Source organism: Nelumbo nucifera, chromosome 7, assembly GCF_055504915.1.
Source record: "Nelumbo nucifera cultivar China Antique chromosome 7, China Antique-T2T, whole genome shotgun sequence".
NCBI classification, from domain to species: Eukaryota; Viridiplantae; Streptophyta; class Magnoliopsida; order Proteales; family Nelumbonaceae; genus Nelumbo; species Nelumbo nucifera.
In genome coordinates this window covers 14,098,777-14,115,400 of record NC_142655.1, presented here as the reverse complement: position 1 = coordinate 14,115,400, position 16,624 = coordinate 14,098,777, and the positions used below count along the sequence as shown (strand labels likewise).

At 38.8% G+C, this 16,624-nt stretch overlaps 1 protein-coding gene across 7 annotated transcripts in view; it reads right to left on the bottom strand.

Annotated features, from left to right (window-relative positions):
* LOC104611349 (protein SABRE-like) overlaps nucleotides 1–16,624 on the bottom strand; it is a 132,552-nt gene that overhangs the window by 67,735 nt on the left and 48,193 nt on the right. For 5 of the 7 annotated variants that reach the window (XM_088891685.1, XM_088891690.1, XM_010278365.3 and 2 more), the window contains 4 exons: nucleotides 14,757–14,927; nucleotides 14,575–14,652; nucleotides 12,951–13,217; nucleotides 4,276–6,390 (listed from right to left, as the gene is read on the bottom strand). In XM_088891685.1, coding sequence (XP_088747811.1) covers nucleotides 4,276–6,390; nucleotides 12,951–13,217; nucleotides 14,575–14,652; nucleotides 14,757–14,927 — 2,631 coding nt within the window. The remainder of the gene's footprint in view (nucleotides 1–4,275; nucleotides 6,391–12,950; nucleotides 13,218–14,574; nucleotides 14,653–14,756; nucleotides 14,928–16,624) is intronic. The other 2 variants (XM_088891688.1, XM_088891689.1) reach the window with 1 other exon arrangement.

Below are 16,624 nucleotides of genomic sequence, written 5' to 3'. Positions count from 1 at the left end.
AAACAACACCGAGAAGGGGGATTGAGTTCCAAAGATGGACATGGGCATCCGATTGATGAGGAAACAAGATGTGAGGACAGCATCACTCCAGAAATGCTTTGGGACATTCATATTAAGCATCAAAGACCGAGCAGTTTCAAGGAGATGTCGATTTTTCCGTTCAGCTACACCGTTCTGTTGCGGGGTGTAGGCACAAAAAGTTTGATGAATTATCCCATGGTGCTCTAAGTATTGCTGAAATGGTACTGAGGTGTACTCTTTGGCATTATCGGAGCGAAGAATTTTAATATGAACACCAAATTGGGTACATATTTCAGCATAAAATTTTTGAAAAATAGAAAACACTTCACTGCGATCTTTCATAAGATAAATCCATGTCATCCTTGAAAAGTCATCAACAAAAATTACAAAATACTTATAGCCATTGTATGACATCACTTTGATCGGACCCCAGACATCAGAATGAACTAAAGAAAAAGGACTCGAGACACGACTATCAACTCTTGGACTAAAAGAGACTATGATTTTTCCCAAGCTGACATGACTCACAATCCAAAGATGAAAGATGACTCAAGGAAGGTACCATCAACTTCAGAGCCTTGAGAGAAGGATGACCAAGTCTGCAGTGCCATTGAAGAGGAGTAAGAGAAGATTGAAAAGCTACTGGAGGGCCACCACCATCAAGGTAATACAATCCACCTGCCTCATGCCCTCCACCAATCTTCATCCCCGTCTTGAGATCCTGAAACACACAAGAAGAGGGATAAAAGGTTATGGAACAATTAAGTGACTTGGTTAATCTACTAACAGACATAAGGTTAAAGGGGAACTTGGGGACATACAAAACAGATGATAAAGACAAGGAGGAGAGATCAACATCACCAACACCACAGATGGGAGATATAGAACCATTAGCAAGAGTAACTGTTTGAGATGTGGAGGACTGAGAAAGAGAAGAAAATACATTAGGAGTCCCAGACATATGGTCCGAGGCTCCAGAGTTAATGATCCAGTGTGAAGGCTTGGAAGCCAAGCAAGCCATACCTGAATGGGCAAGGGTAGCTGTGTTCTGCTGAAAAGATGTCTAAAGGAACTGCTCATATACAACATGGGGTACACTCACCATCTCCTTCCCAAAAAAACCAGTATATGTGAAGGGAATCGGGTCAGTTTGCTGACTTTCAGTAGCTGTACCACTACCCTTAGTCACAGCATGGTTAGCCCAAGTGTTGGGTGGACCATGTAAATCATAGCAGAAATTAACCGTGTGCCCCTCTAATCCACAGTATGTGCACTTCCTAGGGGCATTACTTCTTCCTTTACCACGACCTCCCCCTGAGTTCCGACCTCCACTCCGGCCACCAGCACGGTTAAACATGGGACCACCACGGTTACTTGGAAGTCCACGACCACCACCACCACCTCTATTTCCATGGCCTCCCCCTCTAGTCACCACAAAACCAGATCTGTCAGAGAAAGAAGAATGTTCTATAGACTCAATAGATGTCCTCCTAAGACGGGCAAAAACTTTTTCAAGTGAGGGAAGAGCAGACCCCCCCCCCCCAGTATTTGTGCTCGGACAGGCTCATATTCAGCCTTCAAACCCACCAGAAACCTTGTCGCATCAAGTTGCTCACGCTATTGTTGCTGAATCTGAACATCCTGTGTCAGAGGATGATACACATTGAGCTCATTTCAGATATTCCTCAGACTTGCATAGTATTCCTCCAAGCATTGACTGCCTTGCTTCAGATTAAAGTACTCTTGGTACAACTGGTACACCCTAGTTGTATTGTCTTGCCCGGAATACAGTTTCTTAGCATGACCCCAGATTTCTTTAGTTGTATCTAGGAACATAAAGTTCACGCTAATTTTTGATTCCATGCTATTCCACAGTCATGTCATTATTTGTGCATCTTCCTGTTCCCAGTCACTAAACCCTAGAGAATCAGAGGAGAGTTTCTCCTCTCTCACATGTTTTACTTTTTTCTTGGCTTTTAAAAACACCTCCACAGATTTTGCCCACGGCACATAATTCTCACCATTCAACTTAATAGATGTCATTTGAACATTTAGGTAATCTGGAGGAATCATAACGCCTATTTTATTGTCATTCCCATCTCCAATCGATGCCATCTTAACTAATTCACCTTCAAATATTCAGCACAACTTCACACACTTCCACAAAACTTATCTCACTCTCAGCACCACCAACTTCTTCAAATACACATTGGACATCAAATACAAAAACTGAAATCACTCAGTCATTAAATCAAACACCTGTACTGCACACTGCAGAACCATTCACACACCAAATACAAGGGCTGAAGTCACTCAGCCATTAAACCAAACACAGAAACCAGTATAAACACCACCACACAACACAAGGTTTCACTTTCAACTATTCAGAATCACCCACACACCATTCAACACAGTACAACCGCCACCACACCACTGCTGTTGTGAACTTCAGCAGTCAAAAAACTCTACTTTCAGCACACATATGAGGTAAAAACAGAGAAGAACAAGGCTGATATGCATACTAATCACTTCAAACCTCCACAAAAAAAATATTTTGAACCAAAACACAGCATTTACAGTCCACTATTTGGGCAAAAAACAGAACTGCTCATACCTGTCCACAAACAGTCATCTTCGTATCACAGAATAGAGGGCATCTAGTACACAACCTCAACGACCACCACCACAGTAACTGGAGGCATACTCACCTCCAAAACCACAAAACGACCACTCCTTTTTGGCCTCTTGTCAAGCTTCCACTCAGGCTAGAAGAAAATCGAAGAAAGCTGAAATAGTTGTTGGCGAACCCAGGAAGAAGACAAACAGTGAGGAAAGACAAAAAAGGGAAAAGAGAACTAGGTTTTATTGCTTTGATACCATGTGAAATCCCTATTCGATTCTAGGTTAAAGTAGAGAAGAAGAAGAGGAGAAAGAAGAAGAAGAGAAAGAAGGGTTCGGCCAGATTAGGAAAAATCAGTCCACCTCTAGCCGACCCACTTGTATTTATCTCCAATAACATAGTTACAAGAAAAGACCATATTGTCCCTCATAAGTGATGGGACACATAACTTAAACTTAAATAAAATAGACCTTTCACTCTCAAATAGATAAACACAAATGACCAAAATACCCCTGATTTGTGTATTCTAACAGGTTCCATCAAGTTTTACAGTGGTTATCATAACACTAGAGACAGAGACATTACCCGGAAGCACACCAGAAACAGTCTGTAACTCCTTAGACACATCCATTTGAGTTGGGTAGGCCTTTTAACAGTTCTACAACACTCCAACAACCAACCGACACACACAAGACTCACAAAAGATGGGAAACACTCAGTTGGAATCCAATGGGAGGCCCAAAACTTACCTGACAGCAATATATAAGGGAAAAAAAGACCTCCCGGAAAAAGATTAGAGATCATAAAAATGTGGAACCACTTCCCATAGCTTTAGCGACGCCAAATAAACCAAAACCAACAAGTTTCAAGCATGCATCGAACCCATCCAAGGAAGAAAAAATCTACACATCGAACCAGTATTTTTCTGTATTTTCTGATGTAAAACCTGAGAAAAATCATAGACACAACAGATGAAGATAAGAACCAGAAAGATAGGATCAGAAATGAAGTCATTCAAATGAACTTATAAGTAGCTCCAATAGGTGATAAAATGAGATAAAGTATATTAAGATGTTTTGGCAATGTGCACACAAGACCATCAACAGTAAGAAGTGATTTGTTGCAACTTGCAAGTTGAAGGGGCTAGAAGGGCTAGGGTAAGACCAAAAAGGACAAGGGTAGAAGTAGTAAGAAGTGATTTAAATGCCAATAATTTAACAATTGATATGACATTAAAAAGAATGGAATGGTGAAACAGGACTCATGTAGCTGACCCTACAGTTGGGATAAGGCTTGGATGATGATGAAGCAAAATTATCTCCACAGTACTAGTAGATCCCTTGGGGAAAGGGAGACCTTTTAACACTTCTTTTATTTTCGTTTTTTGATAAGCCTTCTTTTATTTTCTTTTTGTACATACAAGCGGGATGGATTGATATGTCTTTGTATATTCCCAGTGAACAGGTTCTTGGTGTACATTAGACTCCTGTATTTCCTTTCTTCTTTTCCGAGGCAATTCTATACTTCATCCTTCTTGTAAAAAAAGATCTATTTGGCAAGGAAAATAACCATATCCAAGAAAGACACTGAATAGAAAGTAAAAGATAGAAGGAAGTGAAAGCTTTGAAAGTGACCTGCTGACCAAACACAATGCGACCTTCACATTTACCAGAAGTTGCAGAAAAAAGTGGATATGTGTAATTTCTCAACTGAGCAACAAGAGATCCAGCATGCAAATTAATGTTACTTCCATACAGTCGGGAAAATGGTATATCCTTTTCTTGGCAGATAGGATCAAGTTTCTTTATAATCTCTATCATCGCAACATCACCACCTTCAATTTTTTTCAATGTAACATCCAACTCTGTAGCACAAACGGACAGAAGGGATGTTCTAGAAGTACTAAACTTGAACCCAGCCTGGAAGTCTTTCTTAAAGGCACCTGATCCTTCAGTTAGAACCAGATTCTGACATGACTGGTAGTAAGATTGGAAAGTTTGTTTATGAATTTCTTCTTGAACTTTTTCTACAGCTGAAGCATCCTGCAAATTGATCTCAGTTCCATCATAATAAATCTTTCTTTGAAGACAAGGTTCATTTGATTCAGAAACTTCACAAGATTGGCTGCTTTCTGAGACTAGGTCATCAAGAAACTTCAATCTAAGAGCTAATTCACAGGCCTCATTCTTCATCAGATGATAATGTTCATCAAGCCAACCCTGCAATGGCTCTTCTTCAATTTCTGCCTTGAGCTTACGTATGCAGAATCTAATACATCCAAACTTTTCTGAACTAGACTTTTTTGGTTTTGAGCTTTCTTTCTTTATTGGAAATAAAATATTAGTTTTAGCATTTGTTATAAGCTTCAGACCTCGTAACATATCCTCAACTGCATCATCAATAGCACGTAATTGCAGCCGATAAGGCATGCAAATATGAACATCAAATCCTTGAATAACCCAATCCCATGTCATGATTGCCTGGACTTTTGAATCAAATGAACTATTTGATGCATTAGGAATACGGGAAATTTGCATTCGGCTACTTTTGAAGATTCTGGCTTCATTAAAACTAACCATAAGTCCTTCCAATAGTACTCCAATTCGGGCATTCTCAGAAAAAATTGACTGCACCTGAACTTCTGCTTCTACACCATCACCCGCACCAGCAGATATATTCAACATATCCACATCAATAGCAAAAACAGATTCTCTTCTTTTTTGTTCCTTATCAGATGGTCTATGGTCAACTTTAGTTTCTTTTTCTGGTTCCAAGGTTTTCCCACCTGATATTTCTTCCTTCATATCACTACTATTAATCTCCTTAAGCTTCTCATTCTGCACCAATAACTTCAAGCGCAGCATAAGTTCAATTAGTGATAAATGAACATCAGGTTCCCACCTGACAGAAATATCAGTTGCACTGAAAAGGGAGCAGATAACCTCACTAAGTCCACCAGAACGGCGTACAAACTTTGCATTCTGCATATCAAGCAAGGTAACTTCTGCACTAGACCTATGTTCCTCCAAAAATTCCTGGTAAATAGACTTGGCTCTTTCGATCTCCATCTGTATGGATTGTTTCTCCTTGTTCACACGCAAATTGAAATGAATGATGTCAAGAGATATAGAATAGTTCAGGTGTTTGCAATCATTGGGTGTCATGGATATTATGTTTGCCCTGCGTGGTGTACCATCAGCTAAGACACTGATTACAACCTCACCACCCTGTGATCCATAATTTACACGCTTGGGGTCTGCAACAGTAGTATTTTCAACACCAACATCACCACAGAAAATTACTGAACATCGTTCAAGATGAAGTTTCAAGAGCCTGGTCCCTTTTCCTGACGACTTGGCAGAACGCCCAGTGATGTTCTGTTTCATTCTTTTCCCTGGAGCAGACATACTTTTAAAGAGCTTTTGAAAGGACATGGCTGCTGATATAAGAAATTCAACACGTTGAATGCTAAAGTATACACCCATTCCAGTCACATCAACATAGAGAACCAATTTATGCTTATTGGGATTCTTTTCAACTGATTCCATGTCCTTTTTCCCCCAATCCAGATTAACCTTTGCTACATGCACCAGGGATCCCGAATTTGTTTCCATACCAAACAGGCTTTCCTTCAACAATTCTTGATGTTCATCTGTCATCCGCAAATATAGCTCACCAAGTTCCATAAGCAGTGCAACACCTGTGCTTCCAATATTATTTGCAGACATATGTAAAGATTGTGAACATCCCTGCATAAGAGATTAAAAAATTATTATGATTTCCCATGCAAAAGATTAATAAACCTATGCTGGAAATTTTCTTTTTTTTTTCACTTTTGGGGATGGGGGATTTTGGACATCAGTTGTATCGTTTGCTTAAAAATCAAACTATGTATAATCACATTTCTCCTTAATGACAACTGAAAAAAATTTAGAACCAAGAAAGGTATGACTACATAGATTACTGGTTTTCATACATTTTTTCATTAAGCAAAAAAAAAAAAAATCATATAAGAGAGTGAACATCAAGAAGACACCACTCACAACTATTGAAACTGCAAAGAGATATAAGGAAATAAGACTTTCTTACTCACGAAAGAAGAAAAAATGTATCAATCAATCATTAAAAACCCTACAAGGGGATAGCCCATCCCCTGAAATCCTTAATTTAATACACTGTCAGCATTTTCAGTCTCACTGATGTAGGACAATGGCTCAATGTAAATCTTACTTCACCTTTTTAAAAAGGAAAAGTCTCAATAAACCGTCACAGTGATAATTCCTATATCTTTCCAGTTGTAGATTAACAAGTATTGGTAACAAGATAAGTTTTTTTTTATGAGTAACCTAGATTTATTACTTATGAATAACAATGATTTATATACAAAGGATCTGCCAAGTAGCCCTTTTCTCAGATCAGTAAAGCTACCTGACCCAGCATATATCTCAATCTAATTACCACTGTGCCAAGAAAATTCCATCTCTTTTAACCCCACTTTTAGCTAATGTGTCTGTCAGATTGTTGACCATTCTTGGGACCCAAGACACCCTAGTGATTAGTCCCCCTACTAGGCTTAGTTGTTTTTGTTGAAGATTAATTAGTTTTATGATGTTTTTCTGAGTAGATGTTTTATGTTAGTTGTTAGATAGGAGGTGGGGACCACAGTAGTTATGTGAGTCCAAATTTTATTATGTTTTTTGAGTGTTATATATGCTGTTTTATGTTTTGCCGCCCTATAATGGCATAGTTGTCTTTGTACTGTTCTATTATTTTAGTATAAATAATAAGTGAAGGGGGCGGCCAGATTATTGCTCTCTTTTCTTTCAACTTCTCTTCTTCTCTTCTTCTCCTTCTCTCTTCAAGAAACTACTTTCTTTCATATTTTTTAATTCAGCAAATTGCTACTTGGTATCAGAGCATCGGCTAGGGTTTCTTGAAGCATTCTCATGCAGCCCTAGATCAGCCGACTGCATTAAGTAGTAAAGGGCTGATCGATCTGCTATAGATTGCCCAGTTCTTGGAGTTTTTGGTGGGATCTAGACACCAGAAAGGTGATCTACCATTCGGCATCAAAATCAGGAAGAACTGGAGTACGAGGAAGAGTCCCAGAAAAGTTGGACTCTTTGTTTTTTATCTGATCTTGGGCGCCCAGGTATTGTTAGTTTTCTTTCGATTTTCTGAAGAGGGCGTTTTGGTTTCTGAAATTTTCTAGGCCTCCCGGAGTGATCGATTCACTTTTCTCTTTGTTGGGAGGCGTGAGGAGGAGAGAGATTTCCCTCCAACTAGGGTTTTCTTCTTCCGGAAGGGTTGGTTTCTGTGTGTGTGGTATTAAATTATTTTTTGAAGGTCTCCAATCTATTTTTTTCTTATTGTTCAACTATTTGAAGTAAAATGGAGAGTTGGAATACCGAGATGAAATCTATCGGTACTGTGGGACTGGGTGTTAGAGGTAGTAGTGATATTTTTGGGTCTGGGATCATTACTACAGTAAAACTTGATGATACAAATTATTTGGAGTGGGCACAATCAGCTAAAATGGCTATTGGTGCCCGTGGAAAATTAGGGTATCTCATTGGGGAGGAGAAGAAACCTGATACAGACTCTTCCCGATGGGTGCAAGAGAATTACATGGTAATGTCTTGGCAGTGTAATTCTATGTTACCTCATATTGCAAAAAATTTCCTATGGGCTAATACTGCTAAGGAGATTTCGGATGGAGTGACTGAAACCTACTCTCAGAAGCAAAATGAAGCCAAAGCCTATCAGTTAAGAAAGCAGGTGATAAGTATGAAACAGGGAGGAAAACCTCTTGCTATGTATTTCTCCATGCTGAAAACCCTATGGCAGGAAATAGATCACTTAGAAACTGCGGTATGGGAAAGTGTAAATGATGCAGCAACTTATCACAAACTGGTAGAGAGGAATAGGGTTTTTGAGTTCTTGGCAGGGCTGGACCCTGAATTTGACATTGCTAGGCAACAGATTCTTTCTAGGGAGGGTGTGACACTCTCTCAGGCCTATGCTTTTGTCTCTGGAGAGGACAGTAGAAGGAATTTAATGCTGAGACAGCCTGGGATTGACCAGTCGACTATGGTTGGTACAACAAAACCTAAGCCGAAGGGAGACAGGGGGAATAGTGAGACTAGAAGGGAAGATAAGAAGGACTTGGTGTGTGATTATTGCAAGAAGCCTAAGCATACCAGGGACACTTGTTGGAAGCTTCATCCAAATCTTATGCTTGCTCGGATAAGAAACAAGAAGGGAAATGCAAATGTAGCCACTACAGGAGACTCTTCAGCCCCTCTCTCCCAAACTAATTGGGAATCTATTGCAGTAGCAATAGTGAGAACAGAATTGGAGAAGTTTGGACAGCTTATGAGTAAGAAAGGTTCACCCAGCTCTAGCCTTCCAGATGGACAGAAGAATCCAGGAGCCAACTACACCACTTCCTTTGCACATACAGGTAGTTCATATGCAACTACGAATCTTGCATCCACTTCAGGTAAGGAGGGACCTCCCTGGATTATAGACTCAGGAGCATCTGAGCATATGAGTAATGCCCCTACCATTTTCAGTTCCTATCAGTTGTGCTCTGGTAGAGACAAAGTCTCTACAGCAGATGGTTCACTATGCCCATTGCTGGGAAGGGGACAGTTAGAGTGACCAATGATATAACTTTGTCCTCTATTTTACATGTCCCTAGACTTCATACCAACCTACTGTGTGTTAGTTCTTTAACAAAAAATTTGAATTGTTCTGTGACCTTTCTTCCTGGTAATTGTGTTTTGTAGGATCTGGAGTCAAAGAAGATGATTGGGAGTGGTCGTGAGGTGAATGGAGTCTACCTTCTGGATGAGATTCCGAGACATCAGGGCCATCATGTTAGCAGCAGCAATAGTAGTGGGTCAGAGTCAGTAAACCAGATTATGCTTTGGCACAATCACTTGGGACATGTTTCTTTTAGTTCCTTGAAATGTCTTTTCCCAAAATTGTTTGAGTCTGTTCAATTATCTACTTTGGAGTGTGAGAGTTGTCAGTTAGGAAAGCATTGTAGACAGTCTTTTAAACCAAGTAATAAAAGAAGTACTTCTGCTTTTAATATTATTCACACTGATGTATGGGGGCCATATCAAATCCCTTCCATGGGAGGATTCCGTTACTTTCTCTTGTTTGTGGATGATTATACATGATATTCTTGGATATATTTGATGAGATCATGTGATGAGGTTCCTAACTTAGTACAACGATTCCACCATATGGTTCTCACACAATTTGGAGTGAGAACTAAGGTTTTTAGATCAGATAATGCCAGAGAGTACTTTGAGAAGGACCTAACCATGTATCTCTTAGAACATGGTGTAGTTCATCAGAGCAGTTGTGCATATACACCGCAACAGAATGGAGTTGCTGAGAGGAAAAACAAACACATTGTGGAGGTGGCAAGGAGTCTTATGGTGTGTGCTTCAATTCCTGTGCAGTTCTAGGGAGATGCAGTTCTTATAGTCGTACATGTGATTAACCGTGTTCCTTCACAAACTTTGGGGTTTAAGGTGCCATTTAGCCTCCTTTTTCTAAATGGAGAGATATTTCATATACCTTTGAGGGTTTTTGGTTGTGTTTCTTTTGTTCACATTCTTGGCCCTCATCGCAAGAAATTGGATCCTCAGGCCAAGAAATGTGTTTTTCTTGGGTATACTCAGAACCAAAAGGGGTATTGCTGTTATGACCCAGTGTCGAGGAGCAGATTTGTCACTATGGATGTTACCTTTTTTGAATCCACATTCTTCTTCTCGAGTGGTTCTCCTCAGGGGGAGAGTTTTGGGGATGAAAACTCACAACCTGTTCCTCTTCCTGTTTCTGTGGTACCTCCATCAATTCAGCCAGCATCTACATCAGTTCAGCCACCACCTGCACCATCAGTTCAGCCAGCACCTACACCTCCAGTTTCATTACCTGAGCCACTACGGGCAACCTCACAGCAATATCAGCACCGGCAGATGATGGTTGACTCCACACATCCTCGACCCACACCACTCTCTGTCAGTCCTTCTGAAACTCCAGATTCGGAAGATACAGTTCCAGGTATTCCTCTTGAGCCTGTTATGTTTTCTGATGATAATGTTTCTGTCCCTAACACCATTGTTGCAGCTGATCCCACTGACCTTGATCTTCCCATTGCACTTCGTAAGGGGAAGAGAAAGTGTACAGTCAACTGCATTTCACACCATCTTTCCTATAGTGCCTTATCACCCTCCTACCATTCTTTTCTTTCTTCCCTGGATTCTGTGTCTATACCCATGAATGTTACCGAGGCTCTCTCCAAATCTGAGTGAAAAACAACCATGCAAGATGAGATGGATGCTTTGGTCAAAAATCAAACTTGGGAATAGTTGATCTCCCCCTAGACAAGGAGACAGTTGGATGTTGATGGGTATTCACAGTGAAGTATAAGGCCGATGGAAAGATAGAGAGGTACAAGGCAAAGTTGATAGCAAAAGGGTATACTCAGACCTATGGTGTTGATTATCTGGAAAACTTTGCACCAGTAGCTAAGATGAGTTCGGTTCGTATTCTTTTATCTCTAGCAACCACCTATTCATGGCCCTTGTTCCAACTTGATGTCAAAAATGCTTTCCTCAATGGTGAGTTACAGGAGGAGGTATATATGGACATTCCAGCAGGCTTTTATGATAATGTTGGTAAAGGAAAGGTGTGTAGACTCAGAAAATCTCTGTATGGACTAAAACAGTCACCTAGGGCTTGGTTTGACAGGTTCAAAGGGGCACTCATCCGTTTTGGATACACACAGACACAATCTGATCACACCCTCTTTGTGAAGAGGAAAGATGCTTTGGTGTCAATTCTGATTGTGTATGTGGATGATATAGTGGTGACAGGAAATGATCTGGAGGAGATTGATGATCTCAAAAAATCACTGCAGCAAGAATTTGAGATCAAAGATCTTGGTGAGCTCAAATATTTCTTACGGATTGAAGTTGCAAGATCCAAGCATGGGATCTTCATTTCACAGAGAAAGTATGTACTTGACCTACTGCGAGAGACTGGGAAGCTGGGGACCAGACCAGCAGACACTCCTATTGATCCAAATCACTGAATTAATGGTGTGGATGGTGAATTGGTAAAGGATGTGGGGAGATATCAAAGAATGGTGGGCCGACTATTGTATTTGTGTATGACAGGACTAGATATTTCTTATGTTGTCAGTGTTGTGAGTTAGTACATGCATGCACCTCGGGTTCAACACTGGGAAGCTATTGAGAGAATACTTGCATATCAAAAAAAGCACCCTGGCAGAGGCATTCCTTTCTCAAATCATGAGAATCTGAAGCTAGAATCCTATACAGATGCAGACTGGGCAGGATGCTTAGATGATAGGAGGTCTACATCAGGAGTGTGTACCTTTGTAGGTGGAAACTTGATCTCCTGGAAGAGTAAGAAACAAGCGGTTGTGGCAAGGTCAAGTGCAAAGGCTGAGTATAGATCCATGGCTCATGGTGTCTCAGAACTTCTTTGGGTTAGACCTCTTTTGAGTGAGATTGGGGTGAAAGCAGAGGAACCTATGATGTTATACTGTGACAATCAAGCTGCAATCAATATTGCCCACAATCCAATTCAGCATGATAGGACAAAACACATTGAAGTTGATAGACACTTTATAAGAGAAAGGGTAACAACCGGAGAAGTTTGTTTGCCTTATATCTCTTCAGAGTTGCAGCTAGCTGATGTCCTCACTAAAGGGGTGGCAAGGAACAAGCTTGAACATGATCTACGCAAGTTGGGAATGTGTGACATTTACTCCCAACTTGAGGAGGAGTGTTGAAGATTAATTGGTTTTATGATGTTTTTCTGAGTAGATGTTTTATGTTAGTTGTTAGATAGGAGGTGGGGAACACAGTAGTTATGTGAGTCCAAATTTTATTATGTTTTTTGAGTGTTATATATGCTGTTTTATGTTTTGCCACCCTATAAGGGCATAGTTGTCTTTGTACTGTTCTATTATTTTAGTATAAATAATAAGTGAAGGGGGCGGCCAGATTATTGCTCTCTTTTCTTTTAACTTCTCTTCTTCTCCTTCTCTCTTCCTTCTCTCTTCAAGAAACTACTATCTTTCATATTTTTTAATTCAGCAGATTTCTACTGTTTTCATAACCAAGAAAAAGGATTAGGGAAACAATGCAGATCATTCCCTCGAAAAAGAAAGAAAGAAAGAAAGAAAGGCTGAGAATCAAAAAATCTCTTCAATGTAACTAAGCAAACAATATTGCAATCACCAAAGTACAGAACTTACATAGTATAAGGGTGAACCACTGATGCTATAAAGCACAATAGTTATCTCTGGGGCTGAAACTTTACAATTCCACAAGATTGCCTTTGTTTCAGTGGCCTTGGTTTCTGTTGTCTGTGGCTTCTCAAGTTTAGAGTTTTCATCACGAAGTACCATTTTTTTCTTTTTTGACAAGTGAAGACGCACCCATGGAATTAATCTACTTGTGATGATGTTGCACTTAGCACCACCAAGCTTGATATCAATTTCAGCTCTAATAGATGTTTCCAGCTGGAAGGAAAGAGATTATGTAAATTTTCTAGATATAGATCCAGATGTCAACATACGTACAAGATTTTTCTTTGAGGACCAGGGTTGGGGGAGGGGGGAATACAGAGACAAGTATATAATACTATCAGGGGATTGTACAAAAATATGTGAAACAACAAGCTAACAAATAGTTACATATTTAAAGCAGTCACACTTGCACAGAACATTACCACCATATCATTAATGATAAAATATTTAAAACTAGAAATAAATCTCCTCTCGGGTATGAATTTTGGTTTGGGGTAAAGACCAAACCACAAGAGATGGAATGAAACAACAGGTAACAGAGCTAATATCATTGGAGATTTTCATAGTAGAGGAGAAGGTGTGCTCTCTGATGATTTTTAATGGATGATCAATTTTTCACAGGACCCAGTTATTTTGACATCATATCAGAGTAGGTAGAGCCTTGGCCTCCAGAGTGAACAGCTCATTCATCTGGATCTCTATGTCAGCTAACTCTCTGGAGTCTGGAAGCTAGGTTGGCTAGGGGATGTGTTAGGACTGAGTTACATTTGGTTATTATAATGATAGACTGATCCATGTGTGTATTTCTTTTCTTTTCTTTTCTTTTTCTGTTACTGTAATTCTTGTTCTTGTACCTTCCCTGCCCTTTTCATTTGGGTGCCTTTTCAATGTAGCTCTTCCTTTTCTTCATAAAACTTTAATATATTCATTCAACAAAAGAACAATACTGTGAAACACATGATATGGCAGAGAGGTGATAAAACAGAAAAACATGTATCCAGATAGCTGCCAATATCTGTTAAATAATTGAAAGAACAAATGGATTCGGACTTTAAAGCTACAGCACCTCTCACGGAATAAAATGCCAAAACAGTGAACATCTTCTGTGCACATGGATTATGTAAAGGTGATCCTCTAGATGGCCTACCTATCTCAGCCACTTGGAGAAATGATGTGACTAGTACTAACCATTATTCAGTTAAGGAATGGTCTGTGATTTCTCTGCTCATTTCCCCATTCAATTTCAACTCAATACACACCATTTAGAACTTTTCGTGGAAAAATAGCCTTTGGAAGCTGAAATCTTTTAAATCTAGAATTGTTCAGATATAAGTGTATAGTTTGGGTACAAGGCAGGGACTGCAAACCCTCTCTCGTACACATTATGCTGGCACATATTATCTAGATTTATTCACTCTCATGCTCATACATATTCATGGTAATCAACATGAATTGATTTATACAAAGATCTATTGCTAGTTTGCTACTACAGTCAAGATATTAGACCACAACCAAATGAAGCAGATAACCCCGTATTGATACTCTACTAATTGCAAGACTGAAGGATTACCTGTACTGGAACATAAACAGAAGAAACTACAGCAAATTTCAGTATCTCCAAGACAGAGGTCCCACTTTCCCTGAGAATCTGAAATTTCAATTGAGAGATAAGTAAAATTGACAAAAAAACCTTCATTGTAACTTATATGCAGAAATAACCAGAAGAAATTCTAAGAATAAGAAATTGGATACATGAAGTTCACTGAAACCCATTTGAACTTCAAAATGCGTGCTCTCCCCCATATCTTCATTGGACTGTGATTTGTTGCTTCTCAGGTAAATTCCCATTATGTTATTCTCAACAACAAGATCTTGCCCACGGTGCACAAATCTCAGATCCAGTTTTGGTAAGTTCAAGCTAACCTTCCAGAGAAAAATACTTCTTTTTGTTAATTAATTGCTTAAACAAGGTCAAAAAATTCAGATAATTTTATCATTGTTAACTTGACAATCAGTAAAACCTTCAAATCTTAATGGAGTACAGTGTATAAAACAAGGAAAATTGAGTAATTTTCTGATGACTTAAAGCAGAGATAAAATTACTGTTACAATGTATCTTTTAAAAATTTAGAAGTAGAACATTTAAAGTATAGAAATGGAATTTCAATCAATTTTTTACTAGAAACCAAGTAAATTTAGTAAGAGTAATACTAGTCATACTTGGTCAAACCTGTTGCATCATATGGAGGCCAGTGCATTATCAATTTTAATTTTAAACACTAAGCCCCTTTTGATGTAACATACTCATGGTAGTCAGGGCAACCATATTCGTGTACAGTTTTACTAGTTAGTGTGGATAATCTTGCTTATTTATTATAATCCTCATCATCATCATCATAAAAGCCTTGTCTCAACTATATGGGATTGGCTATATGAATCCTGTTTAGCCATTTCTGCTCTGTTCAGTGCTATATCCATTGTTCAACTATGGGCTGCTTATTTATTAGAACATGTGCAAGAATATGTAGAAGTGAAAGGGATATAATTTCTTCTACATAAAAGTTACAAAGTGAGAAAAGATGTACAAAAAATACAATACCAATGCTTCACATATCATCCAATCTGTCAAAATCCATTTCCTCATGTCTTATATTCTAAGCAAATTTTCAGATTCCCCCACCTCATAAATTTTTATCTGTTTGTACAGTTGAGAACATTGACAGGTAGGGCAATCTAACACAATACAAGGAGGGTACTGTATCATAGGTGAGGGGTTTGGCAAATAAAATCAGAAAACAAATAAAAATTTGTGAGGTGGGGTAAAGTAAAGATTGTTCTATATTCTTTAAGCATCAACCCCAGTCCAAGATGTATGGAAAACACCCCTACATTTCTGAGGTAGTGATATCACAGAACCAATACATATTCTTTTACACTTTGTTTTCAAATACACCAAATGAGAGAAAACATTGCAATTTTCTAAATACTTGACCTCCCAACAGAATTTGAACAAAACATACGGTATGAGTCATGAAACTTTGAGATATGGTTATGGAGCAAAAGATACAAAATAAAACATCCACGTCAGGAGAGTAGCTTGGCTTCATCCCCAGAGATGACTATCATGGAAGGTACAACTTTTCATAGGTGATTGATAGAAAAGTTTAAAGAGAAGAGAGATCATATTATGATATCCATTGATCTAAAGCATAGTTTTCAAGGCAACAAGGTGCCCATGGGGATTGCCCTACTTAATTACCTAGCCATTTTATACATGGCACTACAAAATATTTATATATCCTTTATTTTTTTTTAAGATTATAAAATAAAATAGGCATTATTACACTAAATTATTCATTTTGTAGGTTTACATACTAGTTTCCTTTTATTATTTTCTTATTTGTCAGGGTTCAATAAACATACATGTTGGTTTATGCTGTCTTGAGCCCTTCAAAACCTAAACTGATATGCAAGGAAGAACTAAAAATCTTTGCCCAATCAACACATTCCACCCTTCCTTTCCTCTTTTCCTAGGACGAAAGAAGGGGCTCATCCCCTATATTTTCTGAATTTTCTTTTCTTTCTTCCTTTTTTTCTAATGAATATGTTAATTTTCAATG